We start from the raw sequence: 26,653 nt of genomic DNA, 5'->3' as shown, positions 1-26,653 counted from the left end.
ATCAAGGATCCTGATAAAACTGGAGTCAATGGGAATCAGGGGAAAATCTCTTCTTTGGTTAGGCTGTACCTAAAGCATTGGAAGATGGTCATGGTCATTGGAGATCTGTCATCCCAGCTCCAGGATATCTCTGCAGGAGTTCCTCAGGGTACTGCCTTCGGCCCAACCAACTTCATCAATGATCTACCCTACATCAAAAGGTTCAAAATGGCAATGTTCAATGATGTTGGCATAATGCTCAGCACCATTTGCGATTCCTCAGGTACTAATGCTGTCCATATTCAAGTGCAGCAAGACCTGCACAATATTCAGACTTGGGCTGAAGAGAGGTAAGCAACATTTGTGTCACACAAAAGCATGGAAATAACAATCTCCAATAAGAGACACCCCTTGACATCCCTTAACTATCACCCCTTGACATTCAATGGTGTTACCATCACTGAATCTCCCACTATCAATATCCTAGGGCAGAGGTGGGAAACCTTTTCATGTTGGAAGGCCACATTATGTTAGTTGTAACCTAATAAGGCTGCATCCAAGAAACTTTTATTTATTCTTCAAAATTCACATTTTTAAAATTGTGGCGGTCAGTCTGTGAGGATTATTTTGTTGAATTTTCTTTTACTCTCTGGTATTTTAAATACATTCATTTTGAGATTAAAATAAAAATAATAAAGGATGAAAAAAACATATTAATAAAAAATAAAAGATTTGTTCTGCAAAATTTGGATTCATTCAAAAGGCCACACACAATGGCCTAGAAGGCCACATGTAGCCTTAAGGCTGCAGGTTCCCCACCCCTGTCCTAGGGGGTTACCATTGATCAGGCTAGCCAAACAAATACAGTAGCTACAAGAGCAGGTCAGAGGCTAGGAATACTGCAGTGAGTAACTGACTTTCTGATAATGTAAAACCTGTTACCATTATCTATAAAGCATAAATGGAGTGCTCCCTGCTTGCCAACAACACACAAGGTACAAAGTAGCCCACTTGTTACCATATTCACAAACATCCGCTCTCTTGACCACCGATGCTCAATAATAGAAGCGTGTACCATTTGCAGGATGCACTGCAGTCTCACCAAAGGTCATTAGAGAGCACCCCTCAAACCCACAACCACTACTATCTCGAAGGATAAGAGCAGCACGTACATGGAAACACCACCACCTGCAAGTTCCCCTTCAACTCACTCATCACCCCAGTTTAAAAATATATCACTGTTCTTTCACTATCATTGAGCCAAGAACTATAGTGTTCTGCAGTATCTCATTTAGTTGTGTACAGTCAGCAGGGAGCTGCCCCCAAAATTAAGTCTGAACCCTTCGAAATTTTATGATCTCTGAAACAACAAGGGCAAGGAAACCTCCTCTGATTACAATGTGTTGTGTTTCCTTCATTGATGAATCAGTATTCCTCCACATTGAACATGATTTGGTGGAATCACTGAGGATAACTGAAGTGGATCTGTAGCTAAGTCATTACTGACTGAGCTGGTCAAGTTCTATAAGACATTACTGCTGGGTTGGGTCTCCAACAGGTGGTGAGGGACCCAACAAGAGGAAATGTTGACTTTACCGTGTTCTCACCAATCCACCACAGATCTATCTATAAATGATTGTGTTGGTTGGAGAGACCACCTCACAGTCATCACAGAGACAAAGTCTTCTTTACATTGAGAATTATCCATTGTGTCATGTGACAGACTTTGAGCAGATCTAAGATCTCTAAACTGGGCATCTATGAGGCCCTCTGGTCTATCAGATATATTTAACTAAAATCTTTAACCAAATGGTGTGGAATTTCCTGATTCTATTATTACTAGATAATTCAAAATCAACCATTTGACAATTCTGGCTTAACATTGATGAGGACCATGATAGTAGTGCAGGTTTTTTTCTCCTGTTAGTTGTTAAATTGTCACCACCATTCATGGTTGGATGTGACAGAACTGCAAAGCTTACATCTGATTACATGTGGTTCTACTTTGTCCTCAGAACAATTCAATTGCTTGTAACAATGTAAAGCATACCTTTGTTGCACTGACTTTCAAAGAAAAAATGTATCTTTTACCCCAAGTACCCTCTTCTTGTTAATTACTGTTTGAATTGTGTTGATTTCAGCTCGTTGTTACTGTATCATGAAACATGTCTATTGATTTTATTTCCATTGTCTTAGTGGGAGTTCCTTTCTTTTTAAGTAATCAGCCTCTGATTGTAAAACCTTCACCATCCTTTTCAGATTCCTAGGCTTAGTATTGTGCTTCACTGGTGAGATGAGGGAAGGTTACTGGGACATAGCTCTCAGCCCTTCTTGCCATGATCTTCTACCCTTGGGATAATCCTTTTGATGGGCTTTAATTTATTTCCTTTACAAGTACATAGATTGCGTACAACATAACAGTCTGTCATCTTCAAAATGATCTGCTTATTCCTACTTTCTGTCTGATAACCAATTTTCAATCCACAGTGGTATTCAATCCTATGCAATTTATGTTTGTGTACTAAATTTGTGCATGAGATCTTAATAAAAACCTTCTGAAAATCCAAATATACAACATTGCTTTACCACTATTACAAGTAATGTCAAAAACTATAGCTGGATTGTCAAATATGACAACTTTTATAAATCCATAGTGACACAGGACTATGCACAGGACTATGTGTGCTGATATTATTGGAAACAGTGGTGCAGGTTAACTAAAACATACAGGTTTCAATGCCTTATAAAAAGAGTTAAAAATCACCTAATACCAGGTTACAATCCAACAGGTTTATTTGAAAGTACAAGCTTTCACAGCACTGCACCTTTGAGCAGGGAGAAGATACAGAAGTCTGAACAAGCCGTTTTCGAAACAGTTTCTATCCTACTGTCGTTAGAATACTGAATGGACTCACAAACTCTTAACATACCTGTACTTGTGTTTTTGCCGCTGTTTACCTATCATTTAGTTATCTATACTACTTAACTCTGTGATCTGCCCGTATTGCTCACAAGACAAAGCTTTTCACTGTGCCTCGGTACACATGACAATAAATTCAATTCAATTCAATTCAATTTTTTAGATTAGATTCCCTACAGTGTGGAAACAGGCCCTTTGGCCCAACAAGTCCACACTGACCCTCTGAAGAGTAACCCAGCCAGACCCATTCCCTCTGAATGATGCACTGAACACTATGGACAATTTAGCATGATCAATTCACCTAACCTGCACATCTTTGGACTGTAGGAGGAAACCGGAGCACCTGGAGGAAACCCACGCAGGCACAGGGAGAATGCACAAACTCCACACAGTAAGTCACCCAAGGCTGGAAACGAACCTGGAACCCTGGTACTGTGAAGCCACTGAGCCACCGTGCCTCCCCTTCCCCCTCAACTCAATTCAATTCAATTCATCAGGAAGCTAGCAGGTCAGGATCATAGAATGCACAAATAAATAAAAGATCAAAGTGTCATACAACTGATGTGATGTATTAGACAAACCTAGATGGCTGTTAAGTCTTTAATACTCTAAAATGGGGTTTGCAGTTTTGATTGATTAATTTATAAATCCCAGAACTTCTTTCAAGTCACTGTCCAGCGATAACTTAAGGTTTTATCAGTATAAAATAGGTAAAATCTTAGCTCCGACAATGCATTAAAGGTGTGAGGTTAGAGTGTGTCTGTATCCCATCTGGAATGAGATGGACTTTATTTCCAAAGTAGGAATTTATAAAATGTCACATTGACTAACTGACTGCCTACAGATTGTGTACTTTTTGAACAAAATAGAATGCGTCTGCAAATTAACCCCATGGACTTGGGTGTGTACCTGTTTGTGAATGTGTATGTGTGTATGTGTGTATATGTGTATGTGTGTGTGCGTGTGTGCGTGTGTGTTCACCTGTAGTGTCACATGAATCCAAGATCCCAGTTGAGGCCATCCTCATGGGTACCAAATTCGGTAATCAGCCTCTGCTCTGCAACTTTGCGTTGTTGTGTATCCCGACATCTGCCTTGGAGGACAGTCGCCTGAAGATCCAAGGCTGAATCTCTTTGACCGCTAAAGTTTTCTGGGATTTACATATTAATCAATCGAAATGTGCATCCCGATTCTCAATGATTGAAGACTTAACAGCCATCTCGGTTTGCCTAATACATCATATCAGTTGTATGACACTTTGATCTTTTACTTATAAATCTGTGTCCAATGTACAGCCCCACTAGCTACCTGATGAAGGAGCAGCACTCTGAAAGCTTGTACTTTCAAATAAACGGGTTGGCCTAAAACCTAATGTGATTTTTAACTTTGTACAACCCAATCCAACAGTGCCAGCTCCACATCATAAACAGCAGCAATGGAAATTATGATGATTCTTTCTAAAACACTAGCATGGCTCCATTTAAAAAATTGTGCACAGTTCTGGCCACGACATTTCAGAAATTATACCAAGGGATAAGAGAGAATTCTGAAAAAGTATTTGCAAGTATCATTCCAGGGATCAGAGTGGTTAGACATGCTGGTGTTGGTCTTTTTAGGAAAGAAGTGGAGAGACAATTTATTACAGGTGTTCAACTGTTTGAGAGGCTGGACAGAGAAAATCAGGATAGACAATGCTCATTGGCAGTTGGAATGTGAGCCAGAGGACATTGATTTCAGATGAAATCTAAAAATTGATGCAACATGGGAAAATCAAGTTTCAAGCCATAAGTGGTTAGGTTTTAGAACACATTGCCTGACATTGTGGAGGAAGACACAATCATGATTTCAAAAGAGTAGTGGATAATTATCTGAAGAGAAAATATTTTCAAGGCTACACCTAAACATGGGGGATTGGAACTTGCCAAGAGCTGCATTGGGTATGACTGGACAAATGGCATCTAATTATGCAGTAACCATTCTATCATTCTATGGTCTTATTCTACCCCTAAATCGGACCTCTGCATTTTATTGTAACTTAATAAATGAAAACATTACAGTCTTGCTTCAGAGTCATAGAGTCATAGAGATGTACAGCATGGAAACAGACCCTTTTGTCCAACTTGTCCACACTGACCAAATATCTCAACCCAATCTAGTCCCACCTGCCAGTACCTGGCCCACATCCCTCCAAACCCTTCCTATTCATATACCCATCCAGATGCCTTTTAAATGTTGCAATTGTGCTAACCTCCACCACTTCCCCTGGTAGTTCATTCCATACACATACCACCCTCTGAGTGAAAAAGTTGTCGCTTAGGTCTCTTTTATATCTTTCCCCTCTCACCCTAAACCTATGCCCTCTAGTTCTGGACTCCCACACTCCAGGGAAGAGGCTTTGTCTATTTATCCTATCCATGCCCCTCATGATTTTATAAACTTCTATAAGGTCACCCCTCAGCTTCCGAAACTCCAGGGAAAACAGTCCTAGCCTATTCAACCTCTCCTGTTAGCTCAAATCCACCAACCCTGGCAACATCCTTTTAAGTCTTTTCTGAACCCTTTCAAGTTTCACAACATCTTTCCAATAGGAAGGAGATAAGAATTGCATGCAATATTCCAACAGTGGCCTAGCCAATGTCCTGTACAGCCACAACATGACCTCCCAACTCCTGTACTCAATACCCTGACCAATAAAGAAAGCATACCAAGTGCCTTCTTCAATATCCTGTCTACCCACAACTCCACTTCAAGGAGCTATGAACCTGCACTCCAAGGTCTCTTTGCTCAGCAACACTCCCGAGAACCTTACCATCAAGTGTATAAGTCCTGCTAAGATTTGCTTTCCCAAAATGCAGCACTTCACATTTATCTATCTTTTAACTAATTAGTTTAAATTAAGAAACCTTAACATAATTGAGATACATTTACATTAAAATAAGAGTATGCTAATCACATTTCAAGAATATTGTGTCATAAATTTCTAAATGTGCAACAGTTCAGTAAATTTGAAAAAGTATAGTGATTCATAAATAGTAAAAGAATATTGAAGGTCAGTTAGGGATAGGCAAATGTGACTGTTGACACTGACTTTCATATCTCAAAGAATTGTTTAAAACTTGATGTATATGGTATCTGCTTTTAGTGAAATATTAAATAACTCAGTGCATTTACCTGAACAAGTTTGAGGTTCCAGGGTGGGTGATTAACTAATCCTGCTATTTCCACCTGATTGGCTACAGCAGCCTGCAGTTCCACATAGGTGCTACTATCCAACTGTATACCCGGGAACAAATCACTGATCAGGCTGAGGAAAAGTGGCTCATCTTCATCCACCTGTTAATGAAATTCAAATTCATTATAAATTGACTACTCTCACACTGCAAAACATTCACATCTGGAAACCACAGTGGAGCAATGGCTCCATGAGAAACTGTCAATAAGCTGAGCTGCTGACTGGACAGGCTGAAGTGAATTCCCTTCTCTCTCTAGTTTTCATCCACGAGACGAAGCTTTGACCTGTCTATCCTTCGAAAACTACGACCCCTTCTTTAATCCCCCATTTTTGCTTTAAAATCTTTGAATAAGTTGTTGTGTCAAAAAAAAAGGAAATCCCTACAACTTGGCTTTGGTTTGTTTATTTATTTATTCAATATATTGTCACTTGTACGAGAAAGTGAGGACTGCAGATGCTGGAGATCAGAGCTGAAAATGTGTTGCTGGAAAAGCATAGCGGGTCAGGCAGCATCCAAGGAACAAGAGAATCGATGTTTCGGGCATATGCCCTTCTTCAGGAACCCTGAAGAAGGGCTCATGCCCGAAACGTCGATTCTCCTGCTCCGTGGATGCTGCCTGACCTGCTACGCTTTTCCAGCAACACATTTTCAGCTATTGTTACTTGTACCCAGGTACAGTGTGATGATGCTGTCACTTTAAAAAAGTTATTTTGTCCTTGGTTTTTCTGAAGATAGGTCATAAAGGCAGAGGCTCTGAGGAGTCCAGGGAGTTTAAAAGTTTAACAATGGAAGGGGAGTGGCCAGTTCTCCTGGTTCAGGTAATTTCTAGTTTTTTTAGCTAGAGCAGTCACAAGATATGTAAGTCCAGAAAAGTTGCAAGCTTCAGCAAAGGATTTGTCTGATTTTCTTGGAAATCTCTCTCTGGTTAGCATTGTTGCCTCACAGCGCCAGAGACCTGGGTTCAATTCCCGCCTCAGGCGACTGACTGTGTGGAGTTTGCACATTCTCCCCGTGTCTGCGTGGGTTTCCTCCGGGTGCTCTGGTTTCCTCCCACAGTCCAAAGATGTGCAGGTCAGGTGAATTGGCCATACTAAATTGTCTATAGTGTTAGGTAAGGGGTAAATGTAAATGTAGGGGTAGGGGTATGGGTGGGTTGCGCTTCGGTGTGGACTTGTTGGGCCGAAGGGCCTGTTTCCACACTGTAATGTAATGTAATGTAATGAAATCTAATCTACATAGATCCCTCAAAGTTGCCACCCAAGTGGATAGGTTTGTTAAGAGACCATATGGTGTTTTGGCCCATCATTAACAGGGGGATCGAGTTTATGAGCCACAAGGATTTACTGCAGCTCTACAACACCCTGGTGAAACCACACTTGGAATATTGTGTCCAGTCTGGTTGCCCTATTATAGGAAAAATGCAGAGGTTTTGGAGAGGGTGCAAAGAAGGTTTAGTAGAATGCTGCCTGGACTGGAGGGCTTGTCTTATGAAAAGAGGTTGACTAAGCTCGGACTTTTCTCTCTGTAGAGAAGGGGGAAGAGAGGTGGCCTGATTGAGGTATACAAGGTAATGAGAGGCATGGATAGAGTCAATAGCCAGACACTTTTCACCAGGGCAGGATTGACTGGCATGAGGGGTCATAGTTTTAAGATATTAGGAGGAAGGTATAGAGGGGACGTCAGAGGTAGATTCTTTACACAGAGAGAAGTGAATGCATGGAATGCGTTGCCAACGGTGGTGGTGGAAGCAGAGTCATTCGGGACATGTCAGTGACTGCTGGACATACACATGGACAGCAGTGAATTGAGGGGTGCGTAGGTTAGGTTATTTTATTTTAGATTCTTTTCTTTTCTCTTTCGTCTGCTTTTAACCGTAATTCAAACTGTTTCAGTTCCCTTTCTTGTCGAAGCTGCTTCATCTGTGGTTGAATTCTAGCGATTTGCAAAGATTCCAATGACGTTTCTAGCAAATTTAAATCTCAAGCTATTGCTGTAATTACCTCTCCTTTTCTCACACATAAAGGTAACCCCAAGTCCAGCTTGTCTGCCAATTACAACAGCTTTGCCTTGCTCTCCTTTTGTTAAACTCCCAAAAGTCACTTCTTCCACCTCCAGAAAACTCTTTGTGACTGAGACACATTCCTAATTTGAGTCTTGTAGATATTAGACAGGGTTTTGGGAGTCAGGAGGTGAGCTACTAGCTGCAATATCTTCAATCTCTGACCTGCTCTTGTCGCCACAGTATTTATATAGTGAGTCCAGATCAGCTTTTGGTCATTGGTAGTTCTCAGATGGTGCTGGTGGAGATTCAGTGATGGTAACATTACTGAAAATCATGGGACAGTGACAAGATTCTCTTTAGTTGAAGATGGTCATTGTCTTGCAATTGCGCAAATGTTACTTGCACCTCGCCTTGCTATATTTCTAGTTGCAATGATACATGACTTGGAGGGGGAGTAACAGGAAGTGCTTCTGTTGTCCTGGATTGAAATAGTTTCAAGAATTTGGAAGATCTTCTTGTCAGTGCATTGGTGAGTCACTGGACAGCAGTTGTGACAGAGAGCAGGAGAATCGACGTTTCGGGCATGAGCCCTTCTTCAGGAAGCCCTTCTTCATTCCTGAAGAAGGGCTCATGCCCGAAACGGCGATTCTCCTGCTTCTTGGATGCTGCCTGACCTGCTGCGCTTTTCCAGCAACACATTTTCAGCTCTGATCTCCAGCATCTGCAGCCCTCACTTTCTCCTCCAGCTGTGACAGAGTCTTGTATCACATTGTAGGATCTCCAGTCATTTCTCCTTTTTAAAACTGATTTTAAATTCCCATAAACAACACTTTTAAAATCAATTATCATTTTTCTTTGTGCACATCTTCCTCTTACTCCAGAAGTGTGATTGCTGGGCCTCTTGCTGAGATATTTGTATCATCAATAGTCACAGGTGAGGTGCTGGAATACTGGAGGTTGGCTAACGCGGTACCACTGTTTAAGAAGGGCGGTAAAGACAAGCTGGGGAACATAGACCAGTGAGCCTGAACTTGGTGGTGGGCAAGTTGTTGGAGGGAATCTTGAGAGACAGAATGTACATGTATTTGGAAAGGCAAAGACTGATTCGGGATAGTCAACATGGCTTTGTGCATGGGAAATCATGTCTCACAAACTTGATTGAGTTTTCTGAAGAAGTAACAAAGAGCATTGATGAGGGCAGAGCGGTAGATGTGATCTATACGGACTTCAGTAAGGCGTTCAACAAGGTTCCCTATGGGAGACTGATTAGCAAGGTTAGATCTCATAGTATATAGAGAGAACTAGCCACTTGTATACAGAACTGGCTCAAAGGTAGAAGACAGAGGGTGGTAGTGGAGGGTTGGCTTTCAGACTGCAGGCCTGTGACCAGTGGAGTGCCACAAGGATCGGTGCTGGGCTCTCTACTCTTTGTCATTTATATAAATGATTTGGATACGAGCATAAGAGAAACAGTTAGTAAGTTTGCAGATGACACCAAAATTGGAGGTGTAGTGGACAGCAAAGAGGGTTACCTCACATTACAACAGGATCTTGACCAGATTGGCCAATGGGCTGAGAAGTGACAGATGGAGTTTAATTCAGATAAGTGCGAGGTGCTGCATTTTGGGAAAGCAAATCTTAGCAGGACTTATGCACTTAATGATAAGGTCCTAGGGAGTGTTGCTGAACAAAGAAACCTTGGAGTGCAGGTTCATAGCTCCTTGAAAGTGGAGTCGCAGGTAGATAGGATAGCGAAGGCGGCATTTGGTATGCTTTCTTTTATTGGTCAGAGTATTGAGTACAGGAGTTAGGAGGTCATATTGCAGCTGTACAGGACTTTGGATAGGCCACTGTTAGAATATTGCATGCAATTCTGGTCTCCGTCTTATTGGAAAGATGTTGTGAAACTTGAAAGTGTTCAGAAAAGATTTACAAGGATGTTGCCAGGGCTGGAGGATTTGAGCTATAGGGAGAGGCTGAACAGGCTGGGGCTGTTTTCCCTGGAGCATCAAAGGCCGAGGGGTGACCTAATAGGGGTTTACAAAATTATGAGAGGCATGGATAGGTAAATAGGCAAAGTATTTTTCCATTCGATCGGGGGATCCAGAACGAGAGGGTATATGTTTAGGGTGAGAGGGGAAATATATAAAAGAGACCTAACGGGCAACTTTTTCCCACAGAGGATGGTACGTGTATGGAATGAGCTGTCAGGGGAAGTCGTGGAGGCTGGTACAATTGCAACATTTAAGAGGCATTTGGCTGGGTATATGAATAGGAAGGGTTTGGAGGGATATGGGCCGGATGCTGGCAGGTGGGACTAGATTGGGTTGGGATATCTGGTCGGCATGGATGGGTTGGACCGAATGGTCTGTTTCCATGCTGTACATCTCTATGACTCTAAATTATTACCACTGGGGTTCTGATCTTATCTTAGAGAAAGTTAATGATAATTTTCTCCTTGACCTGAGCTTTTTCTTTGCTCTCTTCATTCTCTACTACCTTCAGCTTGATCTGTCCTCTGAAACTGATTGGAGAGGAATCTATCCGTCAAAACATTAATGAGAAAAGCTCTCAATTCTACTCACCAGTTTGGACAGATTCATGTCTCTCAAAACTCTCATGACAATTGTTTGTTCACTATCTTCTGGTCGTGCTCTCTTCTGAGCTCCTAGAGTCCTCAAAACAGAAAGAATGTTTCTCAAGCCGAAGTCATAATGGACCTAAGAATTAATTGAACAAGGATTAAAATTACTGACTGAACAATTCCTTAAAGGATGTTACTTGCTTCAGATTTCAAACAAAAGAGATCCATCAGTATGAAGGAAATCAGTGTGATTGTCATGGTGCTATCAGTTCCAAACACAAGTGAGAATGGGAACTGGATTCTGTCTTCATGCCCATGGGGATACCAGCAGGGGAGAATGTTATCCTGGTGATGCACAGAAAGTCACAAAAAACTGGTGACAACTCTCCTGTCTGAATCTGAGGTTGAGGTGTCTAAGGATATTTCTGGGGATAAAAGTGGTAATATGAATTTGATTCCTTTAATGATTACTGTATTGAAACCTTTCCAATTCTTGTTTTGTCTAATGTAATGTAACTTTTTTTTCTTGTTTAATAAACATTTTATTCCTTATGTTAAAAGTACACCGACAACCTCCTGTGAATGTTTTAAAAAAAGCAAAGTTAGGATCGAACAAGCCAGGTTTCACACTGGGATCTGATATCAGTTCAGATAACAGTACAAAGCATCAGTGATTTCTCTCCCATTACGCTGAAATGTAGCACACATCAACCTTTGTATTCTGAACGGAACACCTTCTGTGCCATGAAATTGAATAGAAGATGACTGAAAAGATTAAGGCTTCAGCCATGCTTTGGTTTCAGAAAGATGCAATACTCCTTCACCTGTGTCTAAACTAATATTCAAAGACAAAGCTTTTCACTGTGCCTTGGTACATGTGACAATAAATTCAATTCAATTCAATTCAGTTCAATTCCTGTTATTATCCATGGTATCTGCATAACAGAAATTCTTTTGTGAGTCTACTACTGTCTCAAAAAAAAACATTTTTTTTACTTATAATCCAATTCTTGGACATTTGCAAATTGGAATGGTCTGGTCTTAAAATTTTGTCTAATAAATGGAAATCTTCTGGTACAATGGCAAGCCATCAATTATATCATGCATCGTGCTCAGCAACTTTGCAGGCTTGTCTCTGATGATGCATTTTCCCAATACATAATGGGCGCGTAACATGGTTGGTGACTATGACTTTGCCCCATTCCAACCAGGTCTGTTTTTTCACTGGCAATTAGCAACATGTTGACTGGCCAACCCCAATCCTATCCCTACCATTGCAGTATAAAAGATTTTCCTTGCACATCTCCCTTAAACTTTCCCCTCTCACCTTAAACCCATGCTCCCTTGTATTTGACATTCCCATTCTTGGAAAAAGACTCTGACTGTCCATGCTATCAACGTCTCTCATAATTTTATATACATTTATTAGGTTGCCCCTCAGCACCTGATGTGCTAGCAAAAACAATCTAGGTTTGTCCAACCTCTCCTTATAACTAATACACTCCTATTCAGGAGACATTCGAGTAAACCTCTTCTACACCCTCTCCAAAGCCTCTATATCCTTCCTATAGTGCAGCCACCAGAACTGCAAACACTATTCCAAATGCGGCTGAACTAAAGTTATATACAGCTGCACAATGATTTTCCAGCATTTATAATCAATGTCCCAATGAATGAAGTCAATTAACCTATGCCTTCGATCCCACCTTATCCACTTGTGTTGCCACTGAGAGTGATAAACATGAACCCCAAGATCCCTCTGCATGTCAATGCTCCTGCTATTTACTACACACTTTCCTCTTGCATTTATTCTCACACCTGTCAAGATTAAACTCTGTCATTTATCCAACCAACTTTCCAACTGATCTATATTCTGCTGTATTCTTTGATAGCCTTCCTTACTATTCACAACTCCACAATTCATGTCACCTGCAAATATATTAATCATACCACCTACAATTTCTCCAAATCATTTATAAATATTACAAACAACAGAAGTCCACCACTGGTCACAGACCTCCACTTTGAAAAACTGTTATGCACCAGGCCAGACTCCCTCAAAACATTTTAAGAAGGTAACCCAGACCCTAACTATTTACTTTTTCAGGCAGATGTATTGTGGATATTCCAGGAGTGATTCATCTGGTTAAACAACTCAGCATTAAACAAAACAGAATGTATTTAAATGCAACGCATGAAACATGAACAAAAGAAAACAGAATTTAGAATAATTAAATTATTTGATAACCCAATCAACAGAAGGTAAATTCAAACACAAATTCTTCAAGGCAGGAGAGATTTCAGAGCGAAGGTTCAGGCAAGGTCCCTGTTGAAGCATTATAGCTGCTTCTCTCGGTCCCCAGCAGTTTTTGACTGATGGTTAAAACAGACCAAACTAGAAAAGAAACCTGAATTGTGAGAACTGGGTACTCCCTTTTCTGTTTTAGAACTGCATCAAAGAAAACCTAGTGGGTGGCATGGTGGCACAGTGGTTAGCACTGCTGCCTCACAGCGCCAGAGACCCAGGTTCAATTCCTGCCTTCAGGCGACTGACTGTGGGGAGTTTGCACATTCTCCCCGTGTCTGCGTGGGTTTCCTCCAGGTGCTCCGGTTTCCTCCCACAGCCCAAAAATATGCAGGTCAGCTGAATTGGCCATGCTAAATTGCCCGTAGTGTTAGGTGAAGGGATAAATGTAGGGGAATGGGTTTGGGTGGGTTGCGCTTTGGCAAGTCGGTGTGGGCTTATTGGACCGAAGGGCCTGTTTCCACACTGTAAGTAATCTAATTTAAAACTTGCCTCCTCTGAATGTTGACTTAGGCAGTGTCTGTTAGCCCTTTTAGTACCACTGACTTTACAACCCCTCTTGAAAAAATACAAGGTCAACGTAACCTTGTTAAAGGGACAGCATCATGACACTTCCCCCTTAGAAAAATGAACCATCAATATACAAAGATGGCTTCATTTTAAAACCCCTTAGTCTTACATTGTTAGTACACTACAATACAAATACATTACATTGACGATAATCATGCAAACATGCACTACTACATTCTGTTTGAGTTTGTTTACTCCTGCCACCAAATGTCTCCTTTTCTCATCCAAGTTTCGACAATGGGTCAGCAATCAAGTTTTCTTGTCCTACTACATGTACAAAGTTTGCAAATTGAATGGCTGCAATAATAAGCTCCATCTAAACAGTCTGGAATTTTTGTCCTTAATTTTGTCCAAATAATTTATGGGTTATAATCAGTGTAAATGATTGTCTAAGACACATCACTGGCAACAAAAATGTTGAAATGTTGTGAGGCCAATACAAAGCTCAAAGTCTCCTTGCCAATTAGAGTTGTAGAGTCATAGAGATGTACAGCACGGAAGCAGACAGTTCGGTGCATCTCATCTGTGCCGACCAGATATCCCAATTGTTGAATATTTCTGCTGATGTAGGTTCAATTTCCTGGAGAAATATCCGATAGGTCTTCCTATCTTCTTGTCTTCTTCCCGTAAGACTGGCAGTGGTTAATGCAGCTTTCAGGCTGTCAAATGATTTTTGACAGTCTTGCACTCCCCCCTGCTAAAACTTCTTGCCTTTCTTTAGTAATTCAGTGAGTAGAACAGCGACACTGCTGAAATTCAGTACGAATTTCCGATAAAACTCATTCAATCCCGGGAATTATAGTACTGCACTTTTTGCTGATGGTACGGGAAACTCACCAATTACCTTTGTTTTTGCATTCCATGGGGCTATCTGTCTGATAACATGGCCTAGGAAGGTGACTTGGGCTTTGGCAAATTCACTCTTAGCCAGGTTTATTACCAAGCCTGCCTTCCAAAGTCGACTGAATAATTTTGATAAATGTTGTAAATACTCCTTCCACGTGTGACTAAATATCACCAGGTCATCAATGTAAACCACACAATTGAGTAAACCAGAAATGATTTTATTGGTTAGTCTATGAAATGTGGCTAGCGTGTTTTTTATACTACGTGGTACGATTTCAAATTGATACAGTCCATTCGCTTTTACAAAAGCCGAAATTGTCATCACTCTTTCAGATAAAGGTACTTGCCAGTACCCTCTGAATAAGTCCAACTTATAAGCACAGGTTGCTTGTCCCACCTTTTCAGTACAGTCTTCCAAAAGTGGCTTTGGATATACATCAAACTTAGCAACTGCATTGACTTTGCAATAGACCACAAATAACCATTGGGTACCATCTGGTTTTGGCACCATTACAATGGGTGACCTCCATTCATTGCAAATTCATTACATTTGATTATGTCATCTTGGAGAATGTGTTCAATCTCCTTTTGAACTTGTGCCATCTTTAGAGGGTTAAGTCTATGAGGATATTGCTTAACTGGAAATGCATTCTCCATATCCACATAATGCACATTTAGATTAGTACTTCCCAGCTTATTTCCATATATCTCCCCATGCTGTAGCAATAATTCTGACAGGTCATTTTGATTTTCCTCTGGAAGGTAACTCAATAATTTATCCCATTTTTTGAAAATATTCTCATTGTCCAATTTAATTTGAGGAATGTCCAATTCAGAATCTTGTGAACTTGGTTCTTCATTCTATTATCAGTGTATAACCAGTAACACAGTCTCCTTTGACTTTCCTTCCCTATCAAAATGCCTTTTGAGCATATTCATATGACACACTCTGTGAGATTTCTTCCTGTTTGGAGTCCCTATCAAATAGTTCACCTCACTCAACTTGATAAGGTCTACTAATAAGTTCACCGATCTCTGGAAATAACTCTAATGCTTTAGCTCTGTTAGCAAAACTGCGAGTCTTTGATTTCTTGTCTGCTTCCTGTTTCATTATATGCTGTGACATTTTTAAAAAGCTATCTAGCTAACTCCCCCACTCTATTTAATCATTCCCTAAAATTTGACACATAGCCCAAATATATGGTCGCTGAATTCTCCTTAATTAATTTTTGTGGTCCTCTCACTTCATGCCCAAAAAATAATTCAAATAGACTGAATTTGGCGTGATTCATTTGGTTAATCTCTAATGGCAAAAAGTACAAACAAAATTATTTTATTCTAATCATCTAGATAGTCTTGACTATATGCCCAAAACATGGTCTTTAACATCTGATACCAGGAGGAGAAATCAAAGATTAAAGAAAGAAGATTGAACTAGAATTATCAGAGACAATATTTGATCAAACGAGTGAGACAAAATTGGCAAAACAGGAACACGTTGAGGATAACATGCATATTTTTAGCTCAGAGAAATTAACTGAGTTACAACAGAAAGATGAAAAAGATAAAGCAATTGTATCAAAAAGCATACATGAAGTAAGAAATTGAATATATCCCTGAGCACTACTATCTTAAAAATGTTGTCTTAATGGGAAAATGGAGATAATCATATCTTCAGCCAAATGAGAAATGGGCAGAAGTTCATCAAGTCATGCTACCAGTAGGTTATAGGAAGGAGGTGTTGTGGGCAGCACATGTACTCCCAGTAGGAGGTCATTTAGGGGTAAGATAACCTCATACTAAAATGCAAAAGCATTTTTACTGGCCTGGACTGCACAAAGATGGAGTTGAATTTTATCAAACATGTCATAAATGTCAGGTAATTAGAAAACCACAGGTAGTTATAAAACCCTTACCTTTAATAACCATTTCTGCATTTGAGGAACCTTTTACAAGGATGGATTGTGTAGGACCCCTACTTAAAATAAACGTTTAACAATAATGGGCATGTCCTCTAGATTCCCAGAGGACATTCCATTATGCAATATCATAGATTGTCACAAAAGACTCATCCACAACTACTTTCTGTCTCCTATGATCAGGTCCATTTTGTATCCAACCTGCCAACTCACCATGGAATCCATGCAAATTAATCTTCTGGACTAGCCTACCATGAGGGGCCTTGTCAAATGCTCTAGCAAAGTCCATGTAGACAACATCCACTGCCCTATCCTTATCAATCATCTTCATCCCTTCCTCAAAGATGCAATCAAATTCATGAGACAAGATTCCCCCCACCTCCTGCTGACTATCTCCCATAAATCCACTCTTCTCCAAATGTGCATAAATCCTGTCCCTAAGTATCTTCTTTAATAATTTCTCTACCATTGATGTAAGGCTCACCAGTCTATAAATTCCTGGTTTATTCCTGCTGCCTATCTTAAGCAAATAAACAATATTGACTATTCTCCAGTCTTCTAGGACCCTTGACATTCAGCTAAAGAGGATACAATATCTCTGTCCAGGTCCTAGCAATCTCTTCCATTTTCTTCTTAAATAACCTGGGATAAATCCCATCAGGGCCTGGGGACTTAACTACCTTAATGCTTTTTTTCTAAACATCCCACGCCACCTCCTTTTTAATGCTCACAGGCTTCAGAATATCCATACACCCCACTTTGCTTTTACCATCGTCCATGTCCTTCTCCTTGGTGAATACCGAAGTGAAGTACTTATTAAGGACCTCACCCACTTCCTCTGACTCCAAGCATAAATTCCCTTCTTTGGCCTTGAGCAGACCCTTTTCCTGTGCACTTTCTTAATTCTAACATACACATAAAATGCCTTGGGATTGGGCTTAATCTTGTTTGCCAAGAACACTTCATGGACCTATTCTATTTCTCCTAATTTATTTTCCAAGTTCTTCACTGCTTTTGTTGTTGTCCTGTTATCATTTTTGTTTCTATCCAATCTGAACTCCCTCTCAAGTTCCCATCTCCTCTTTTTGCATTTTCTAGACAGGATATCCATGAGGCAATCCTGCACATTGTCAGGTAAATAGCAGTGTTAGAACGATAATGGAACATTTTGGTTTGCAATGTAACTAATCCCAGAACGCACATATTTAGTGTTATGGGTGAGATAAAATGAAGATCTATAGCTATTTCTGTCTGTATAATATAAATAATTTTCTGAGAATGAAAACATTCTTGTGAAGGTCCCTAGTATAACTAGATAAATGTTTCTGTAGCTTATCTGCTAATTAATGTGGACATACAACATATGGGAAATGACATTCATTCCAAAGGTTCAAAAGCATAAGGGAAAAAAATTAATTGAATTAGATGGAGGAGTGAAAGATAAATCTGCTGAAAAATAAAATTAGCATTTTGAATGTGAGCAAATGGATTTATAAGATGTTAAACCTAAGTATTCATTATTTCTTCAATCTTTGCATCTCAATTCTAGTTGAAGTGTGTTACATACCTGTTTTGTGAGTTGCTCTTCACAGAGCTTGTAAAGTACGAAGAATTTCTGAGCTAGCAATACGTTATCCAAAAATCCGACACTAGCAAGCTTGACCCTTATAATAATCTGAAACAGTCAGAAAGAATTATATTATGAAACAATTTTTCATCTTCGAATTAAATAAAAATATACATATAGTTGCATTTGATTAAATAAAGTAAAATGCAAAATTACTGAACAAGCATAGCATAAATTTAGCCTGTTATCTATTCCCTTGTAAGCCCAATCACATTACTTTCCTAAATTCCATATTTATTCATCTTGCCCTTGAAATAACTCCAGTGAGGCTGGTACCACATAACCATATCATTCTAATTTACATGTGACACTGACCCTGCTTCCTCAGAGCCAGCTCTCAGAGAGAGCAGAACCTCTGACACTCCTGTTTTTATCTCTCAGCCAGAGCTACCTGATTGGGCCAGATTAACAGCCACAGCCCCAATCAGGGAACTCATATTCCAAGAAGCTCACTTGCCTGACCTCATTACGATCATTCCATCCTGGCCCCTTTGAGTCTGGGGACATAGCGTGGTTCTTTTTCTTGGAGCTTGTCCTGAGGTATTTTAGCACTGGGTCAGGCTTCTCTGTCCCTGCCTCTGATACGAGTGGCGTGTAATGCACAACTGTTTGACTCTTGTGCCCACTGTGTCTCGGAAGAAATTCATTCGCTACTTCAGGTGGCAAGGATGTCAAGGTGGTGATACCTGCAGCGTCCATCACAAATTCTGAAGTCTCTTCAATGCTTGACAGGGAGGGAGAACCCAGGGGTTCTGCCAGCCTTTCTGATTGTTCTGAGGAGCCAGGCACATTTTGCTCCCATCCTATTTGTGAATTTGAAGCTTTTATAGGTCTACATGATTGTTCAGGACTGTTGCACCCACCCAAACTTCAGGCATCACTGGGCCTGATCTCACATCAATCATGCCTCTTACCCATACAGGGCTATTCCCTTGGTTCTTACACCAAACATTGTCCCCTGAAGGAAACGATCTCTCTCACTTAATGGAATCCTGTGTCTGGTATTGGCATTCCTGATTCAGTTTCAGGCCGTTAAGACAAGGTTTTCCAGACTGAACCCACCATGCTGCCGCTGCCAAAGCTGACACTGAAACTGCCACATAGCCACCCTAGCCAGGAGGAACAGACTGGACCCACCATGCTGCTGATGCTGAAGGTATCACTCAAGCTGTCACCACTTTGGTCACTGCTGAAGCCGCCACATCACCGCCATAGGCACAAGGAATGAACTGGAATCACCATGCCACCACCACTGAAACTGCCACACTGCCACCAGGAAGAAAGGACCAGACCCACCAAGTCATCAACCATGAAGCAGGAGCTGGAGCTGTGACCAACATGGCCCCAAGGAGCAGACATCCAGCTCCACCCCACTGCCACAGCAAGCCCATGCAACTGCCTTCCTCCACTGTGTCTGCAAAAAAGGAACGGTGAATTTAGATACAAAAAAGAAATGAAGAAATAGAAATAGCAGAAAGAAGAATGTGACTGAGCAGGCACAGCATCCTGAACATGTCCTACCCTGCCAATGACAAAACTGTGAAATTTTGAAGCTTGGTATCGAGTGAATCTGTAGGTTGTTTCTTTAAGCCTGCCTTCAAGTTGGACTGTTCTTTCTGCCAGACCAATGGATGATGGATAGTATAGAACTGTCCTTATATGTCAAATGCCATTTGACTTTAGAAATACACAAATTCCCTGTTGGTCAATGATGGCCCGTTATCTGTGACCAACCCTTCTGGGCATCCATGTATTGCAAAAGACGTGCAATGTTTTCTATTGTCATCCTTGTATTTGATGAATGACCTCTATGCACTTCCAGCCACTCTGAGTGGGCATCCAGAATGACTAGGAACATGGGGCCCATGACAGCACCTGATATGTAACCAAGTCCGACCATGGGAGAGCTGCTGGTGGTGATTTTATCCTTGTTGGTGTTCTGGGCATTGCCGTACCAACACAGCTATGTCTGCATCCAATCCTGACCACAAGACATAACTTCATGCCAACATCTTCATTTTGGAAACCTCTGGATGACCCTGATGGAGTTCAGCCAGTAACTGGCAGCAAACCTTTCTTGGGACAATCACAGTTGCTTCCCATAATAATATGCACCCTCAACTGTGATTCTTTTTTGATCTTTCATTTTAATGACATATGTATTTTACTTCAGGAATACAACCAAATACAGAAAAGCTTTTATTTGTTATCATGAAATGGTGCTATTTTGAATAATTTAAGAACAAGGGAAAAAAACTAAAATAATGCTTGAAGAGAGGCCATCACTGGTGATGATGTCCACACCACTATCTCTCTGCCATCGCTTCACTGCCATCTACACCAGACTCAATCAAAATTAAAGTCACTAATCCTCAGGCACCATCTTTGCCACCAGACCAATCTGGTCTCTCTGGGTTCAAAAGGGTTTCAATTCTGGTTGCGATGGCCCCTTGGTTTCCCCCATCGTCAGTAGTTTTTTCAATTTTGCCAGAACCAGATCTTTTTGCATTCAAAGCAGACTCCTCCAGTGGCAGAATTCCAGTGGTGCATTTGTCAGCTGGAGGTGCTCAATGTATCTGCATTTGCTACTTAGCTTCCCAGACAATGTTCCCACTTGTAATTACATGTACTTCATAGCAGAGCCCACCTCTGAATTTGGTCTGCAGATACGGGCAGCACTGCCTTGTCCTTTTTCTAGTGGGCCGAGGGGTTTGTAGTCCATTATTATTACAAATTTACAGCCATAAAGGTACTGGAAGAATTTCCTCCCTCCAAACATGACATCCAAACTTTTCTTCTCTTTCTAGGCGTCTTTATGCTCTACATTAGCCAGAGCGTTCTAAGAATGTAAGTGGATTGTGATCAATGTACACAACTGTCTCTGACATGTTCAATCATGGAGTATTTCCTTTGGTGGATGTTGATCTTCTTCAAAAAGTAACCACCTGGCAGTTCAATCCCATCCTCATCTTTCGGTAGGAGTACAGCTCCAACTCCTATGTCACTAACATTAATGCTGACTTTAAAAGGTTTTGAACAGTTTGGAGTAGCTAAAACTGGTTTGGTGGTTGATATGGCTTTCAAATGGTCAAATGTCTCCTGGCATGGTTCTGTCCACTGAAACTTTTGTGTTCTTCTTCAGCAAATCGGTTAACGGTACCACTACACTGCTAAAGTTTCAAACAAACTTCCGATAGAATCCACTAAGTCCTAAAAATCAAATCACCTCTTTCTTTGAGGTTGGTCGTGGAAATTCCTCGATGGCCTTTGTCTTTGAGTTCCGTGGGGTCAACCTTCCATGACTGATGTTATGTCCCAATAATGTCACCTCTGCTTTTGTGAATTCTGTTTATTTAAGTTTATCACCAGTTTTGCTTCTCGTAAAGCAAAAGCCGTTCAAAGAGCTCTGCCAACTGTACCATGTGATCTTTCCAGGACTTACTAAAGATAACTACATCTTCCTGCACAGTTTGTTAACCCAGCCACAATTCTGTTCATGACCCTTTGGAATATGATGGGTGCATTCTTCATTCCAAATGGCATCACTTTAAACAGACATAGCCCATTTGGGGTTACAAACACAGAAATTTCTTTCACCAACTCTGATAAAGTTACCTGCCAGTAATGACACATTGAGTCCAGGTTCGTGATTTAACTGGCTTGTCCAACTGTCTCGATACTAGGAATTGGATATCAGTCCAATTTTGCAATTGACATTCGATTATCCATGCAGGATTGTTGAGTCCCATCTGGTTTGTGAAATAACATGACAGACAAAGTTGACTTGCTCTGGCTTGGTTTGATGATGTCCTCATTGAGCATGGCCTCCATCTCCATCTGGACCTGTCTGGCTTTGAAAGGATTAAGCCAATAGACGTGTTGTTTTATCGGAGCGGTATTCCTTAAGTCTGCCTCATGTACAATAGCATTAGTCCTCCCCATCTAATTCTTACATATGTCCTCATACTGCAGTAACAAATCTTTCAACTGCATTCAATGATTCTGAGACAGATAGTTTACTAACCCATCCCACTCGTCAAAATTTTTTTTGAGGCACATCAAAATCCATATCATCTGGATTTGATTCCTCACTCTCCAGTTCTTTCTCTCTAGTATGATGCGGTTTCGACAGGTTCACATGACATACCTGATACCTATTTTTTCTACCGGGCAACTTTACTAATTAGTTCACCTGATTCAACTTTTCCTCAATTTGACAGGGACCATTAAACCTGGCTTTGAAGCGATCTCCTATCACTGGTCATAGTATGAATACTTCATCCCCTCGGAAAAACATCCAAGTCTAACAGCTTTTATCTGCTACCTGCTTCATTCTGCACTGTGCTTCTTTCGGTGCTGTTTAGCTAACTCACCTACTCGATTTAATCTCTCCAACACCTCCAATACATGAGCTAAATGTGAGATCTCTGACTTTGGTCCTGTCAATTTTTCTTAATTGATTTCAAAGGGCCTCTCACTTCATGACCAAATATTAACTCGGAGTGAACTAAGTAAATTTGTTTGGGGCATCTCTAATGGCAAACAATACGAATGAGATACCTTGATCCCAATTATTTGGGTAGTCTTGACAGTATGCTCTCAACATGATCTTCAAGGTCTGGTGCAACCTTTCTAAAGCTCCCTGGGATTCAGGATGACAAGCACTGGATTGAAAGTGCTGTATACCTAAGCTGTCCATAACCTCCTTAAACAGCCTAGCAGTAAAATTTGACCCTTGGTCCGACTGAATCTCTCTGGGTAGCCCATACCATGTGAAGAAAACTACAAACTCCTCTACCACCTTTTCTGCCTTGATACTCCGCAATGGAATTTCCTCCAGAAATCTGGTAGCCACATCCATTATGGTTAACAAGTAGAACATAGAACATAGAACAAACAGCACAGAACAGGGCTTTCGGCCCACGATGTTGTGCTGAACATTTGTCCTAGCTTAAGCACCTATCCATGTACCTATCCAATTGCTTCCTAAAGGTCACCAATGATTCTGACTCAGCCACTCCCACAGGCAGCGCATTCCATGCCCCCACCACTCTCTGGGTAAAGAACCTACTCCTGACAACTCCCCTATACCTTCCACCCTTCACCATAAATTTATGTCCCCTTGTAACACCCTGTTGTACCCGGGGAAAAAGTCTCTAACTGTCTACTCTATCTATTCCCCTGATCATCTTATAAACCTCTATCAAGTCACCCCTCATCCTTCGCCGTTCCAATGAGAAAAGGCCTAGCACTCTCAACCTATCCTCGTACGACCTATTCTCCATTCCAGGCAACATCCTGGTAAATCTCCTCTGCACCCTCTCCAAAGCTTCCACATCTTTCCTAAAGTGAGGCGACCAGAACTGCACACAGTACTCCAAATGTGGCCTTACCAAGGTCCTGCACAGCTGCAACATCACCTCACGACTCTTGAATTCAATCCTTCTGCTAATGAACGCTAATACACCATAGGCCTTCTTACAAGCTCTATCCACCTGAGTGGCAATTTCAAAGATCTATGAACATAGACCCCAAGGTCCTTTTGCTCCTCCACCTTACTAAGAACCCTACCATTAACCCTGTATTCCGCATTCTTATTTGCACTTCCAAAATGGACAACCTCACACTTGACAGGGTTGAACTCCATCTGCCACTCCTCAGCCCAGCTCTGCATCATATCTAAGTCCCTTTGCAGCTGACAACAGCCCTCCTCACTATCCACAACTCCACCAATCTTTGCATCGTTTGCAAATTACTGACCCACCCTTCGACTCCCTCTTCCAAGTCATTAATAAAAATTACAAACAGTAGAGGACCCAGAACTGATCCCTGTGGAACTCCACTTGTAACTGGGCTCCAGGCTGAATATTTACCATCTACCACCACTCTCTGACTTCGACTGGTTAGCCAGTTCTCTATCCAACTGGCCAAATTTCCCTCTATCCCATGCCTCCTGACTTTCCGTATAAGCCTACCATGGGGAACCTTATCAAATGCCTTACTAAAATCCACGTACACTACATCCACTGCTCTACCCTCATCCACATGCTTGGTCACCTCCTCAAAGAATGCAATAAGACTTGTAAGGCAAGACCTACCCCTCACAAATCTGTGCTGGCTGTCCCTAATCAAGCAGTGTCTTTCCAGATACTCATAAATCCTATCCCTCAGTACCCTTTCCATTACTTTGCCTACCACCGAAGTAAGACTAACTGGCCTGTAATTCCCGGGGTTATCCCTATTCCCTTTCATGAACAGGGGCACAACATTCGCCACTCTCCAGTCCATTGGTACCACCCCCATTGACAATGAAGATGAAAAGATCATTGCCTACGGCTCTGCAATTTCCTCTCTTGCTTCCCACATAATCCTAGGATATATCCCGTCAGGCCCGGGGGACTTGTCTATCCTCAAGTTTTTCAAAATGCCCAACACATCTTCCTTCCGATCAAGTATCTCTTCTAGCTTACCAGTCCATTTCACACTCTCCTCTTCAACAATACGGTCCCTCTCATTTGTAAATACTGAAGAAAAGGACTCATTCAAGACCTCTCCTATCTCTTCCGACTCAATACACAGTCTCCCACTACTGTCCTTGATCGGACCTACCCTCGTTCTCGTCATTCTTATGTTTCTCACATACGCATAAAAGGCCTTGGGGTTATCCTTGATCCTACCCAACAAAGATTTTTCACATCGTCTCTTAGCTCTCCTAATCCTTTTCTTCAGCTCCCTCCTGGCTATCCTGTATCCCTCCAACGCTCTGTCTGAACCTTGTTTCCTCAACCTTATGTAAGCCTCCTTCTTCCTCCTTTCAAGACATTCAACCTCCCTTGTCAACCAAGGTTCCCTCACATGGCCATCTCTTTCCTGCCTGACAGGTACATACATATCAAGGACACACCGTATCTGTTCCTTGAAAAAGTTCCACATTTCAACGACATCTTTCCCTGACAGCCTATGCTCCCAATTTATGCTCCTCAGATCCTGTCTTGCAGCATCGTATTTACCCTTCCCCCTACCCTGTTGCGCGCACCTATCTCTCTCCAAAACCAAGATGAAAGTCACAGAATTGTGGTCACCATCACCAAAATGCTCACCCACTAACAAGCCCATCATTTGTCCCGGTTTGTTACCGGGTACCAAATCCAATATGGCCTCCCCTCTGGTCGGACAATCTACATACTGAGTTAGAAAAGCTTCCTGGACACACTGCACAAACACCACCCTGTCCAATCTATTTGATCTAAAGAGCTTCCAATCAATATTTGGGAAGTTGAAATCGCCCATGACTACTACCCTGTGGCTTCTGCACCTTTCCAAAGTCTGTTTCCCAATCTGTTTCTCCACATCTCTGCTGCTATTGGGGGGCCGATAGTAAACACCCAACAAGGTGACTGCTCCTTTCCTATTTCTGACTTCAGCCCATACTACCTCCAAAGGCAGATCCCCCTCGAACTGCCTTTCTGCAGCCATTATACCATTTCGAATTAGCAACGCCACCCCCCCTCCTTTTTTACCACCCTCCCTAATCTTACTGAAACATCTGTAACCAGGAACCTCCAACAACCATTCCTGTCCCTCTTCTATCCGTGATGGCCACAACATCATAGTCCCAGGTACCAATCCACGCCTTAAGTTCACCCACCTTATTTCTGATACTCCTTGTTTTGAAGTATACACACTTGAACCTATCTCTGTGTCCACAAGTATTCCCTGTCAGTGCTACCTTCTCCACAGCCTCCCTGCATTCTTGGACATCCTGACAAACAGCTAACCTACTTGCTGGACTACAAGTCTGGATCCCATCCCCCTGCCAAATTAGTTTAAACCCCCCCGAAGAGTGCTAGCAAACCTACCTCCCAGGATATTGGTGCCCTTCTGGTTCAGGTGCAACCCGTCCTGCTTGTACAGGTCCCACCTTCCCCAGAATGCAGTCCAATTGTCCAAATACCTGAAGCCTTCCCTCCTACACCATCCTTGCAGCCACGTGTTCAACTGCACTCTCTCCCTATTCCTTGCCTCACTGTCACGTGGCACCGGCAACAACCCAGAAATGACGACTCTGTCCATCCTAGCTTTTAGCTTGCAGCCTAACTCCCTGAGCTCCTGAATGGCCTCCCCACCCCTCTTCCTACCTATGTCGTTGGTGCCAATGTGCACCATGACTTCTGGCTGCACACCCTCCCCCTTAAGGATTCTAAAGACACGTTCCAAGACGTCTCGGACCCTGGCACCTGGGAGGCAACAAACCAACTGAGAGTCTCGCCCATGTCCACAGAACTGCCTGTCTGTCCCTCTAACTATAGAGTCTCCTATAACTAGCGCTCTCCTCCTCTCCCCCTTTCCCTTCTGAGCCTCAGAGCCGGACCTCGTGCCAGAGACCCAGTTACTGCAGCTTACCCCTGCTAGGCTGTCCCCCCCAAAAGTATCCAAAGCGTATACTTATTGTTGAGAGGAACAACCACAGGGGATCCCTGCACTGCCTGCTTCCTCCCCTTCCCACCTCTGACTGTTACCAGCTACCTCTGTTCTCTGGCATAGCTATGTCCCTGCAGCTTCTATCTATCACCCTCTCAGCCTCTCGAATAAGTCTCAGTTCATCCAACTCCAGCTCCAGTTCCCTAACATGGTCTGTGAGGAGCTGGAGCTGGCTGCATTTCCTGCA

The 26,653-nt window shown here is 41.8% G+C and overlaps 1 protein-coding gene across 1 annotated transcript in view; it reads right to left on the bottom strand.

Annotated features, from left to right (window-relative positions):
• The window catches only part of LOC140453945 (dynein axonemal heavy chain 8-like), a 1,117,430-nt gene that overhangs the window by 373,743 nt on the left and 717,034 nt on the right, over positions 1–26,653 (bottom strand). Inside the window, exons 47-49 of the mRNA XM_072548819.1 lie at positions 17,926–18,033; positions 10,720–10,854; positions 6,071–6,232 (exon numbers count right to left, since the gene is read on the bottom strand). Coding sequence (XP_072404920.1) covers positions 6,071–6,232; positions 10,720–10,854; positions 17,926–18,033 — 405 coding nt within the window. The remainder of the gene's footprint in view (positions 1–6,070; positions 6,233–10,719; positions 10,855–17,925; positions 18,034–26,653) is intronic.

This window comes from Chiloscyllium punctatum, chromosome 3 (genome assembly GCF_047496795.1).
Source record: "Chiloscyllium punctatum isolate Juve2018m chromosome 3, sChiPun1.3, whole genome shotgun sequence".
Taxonomy (NCBI): Eukaryota; Metazoa; Chordata; class Chondrichthyes; order Orectolobiformes; family Hemiscylliidae; genus Chiloscyllium; species Chiloscyllium punctatum.
Note: the sequence above shows the minus strand (reverse complement) of the source record. Positions and strands in the feature narration are given on the sequence as shown.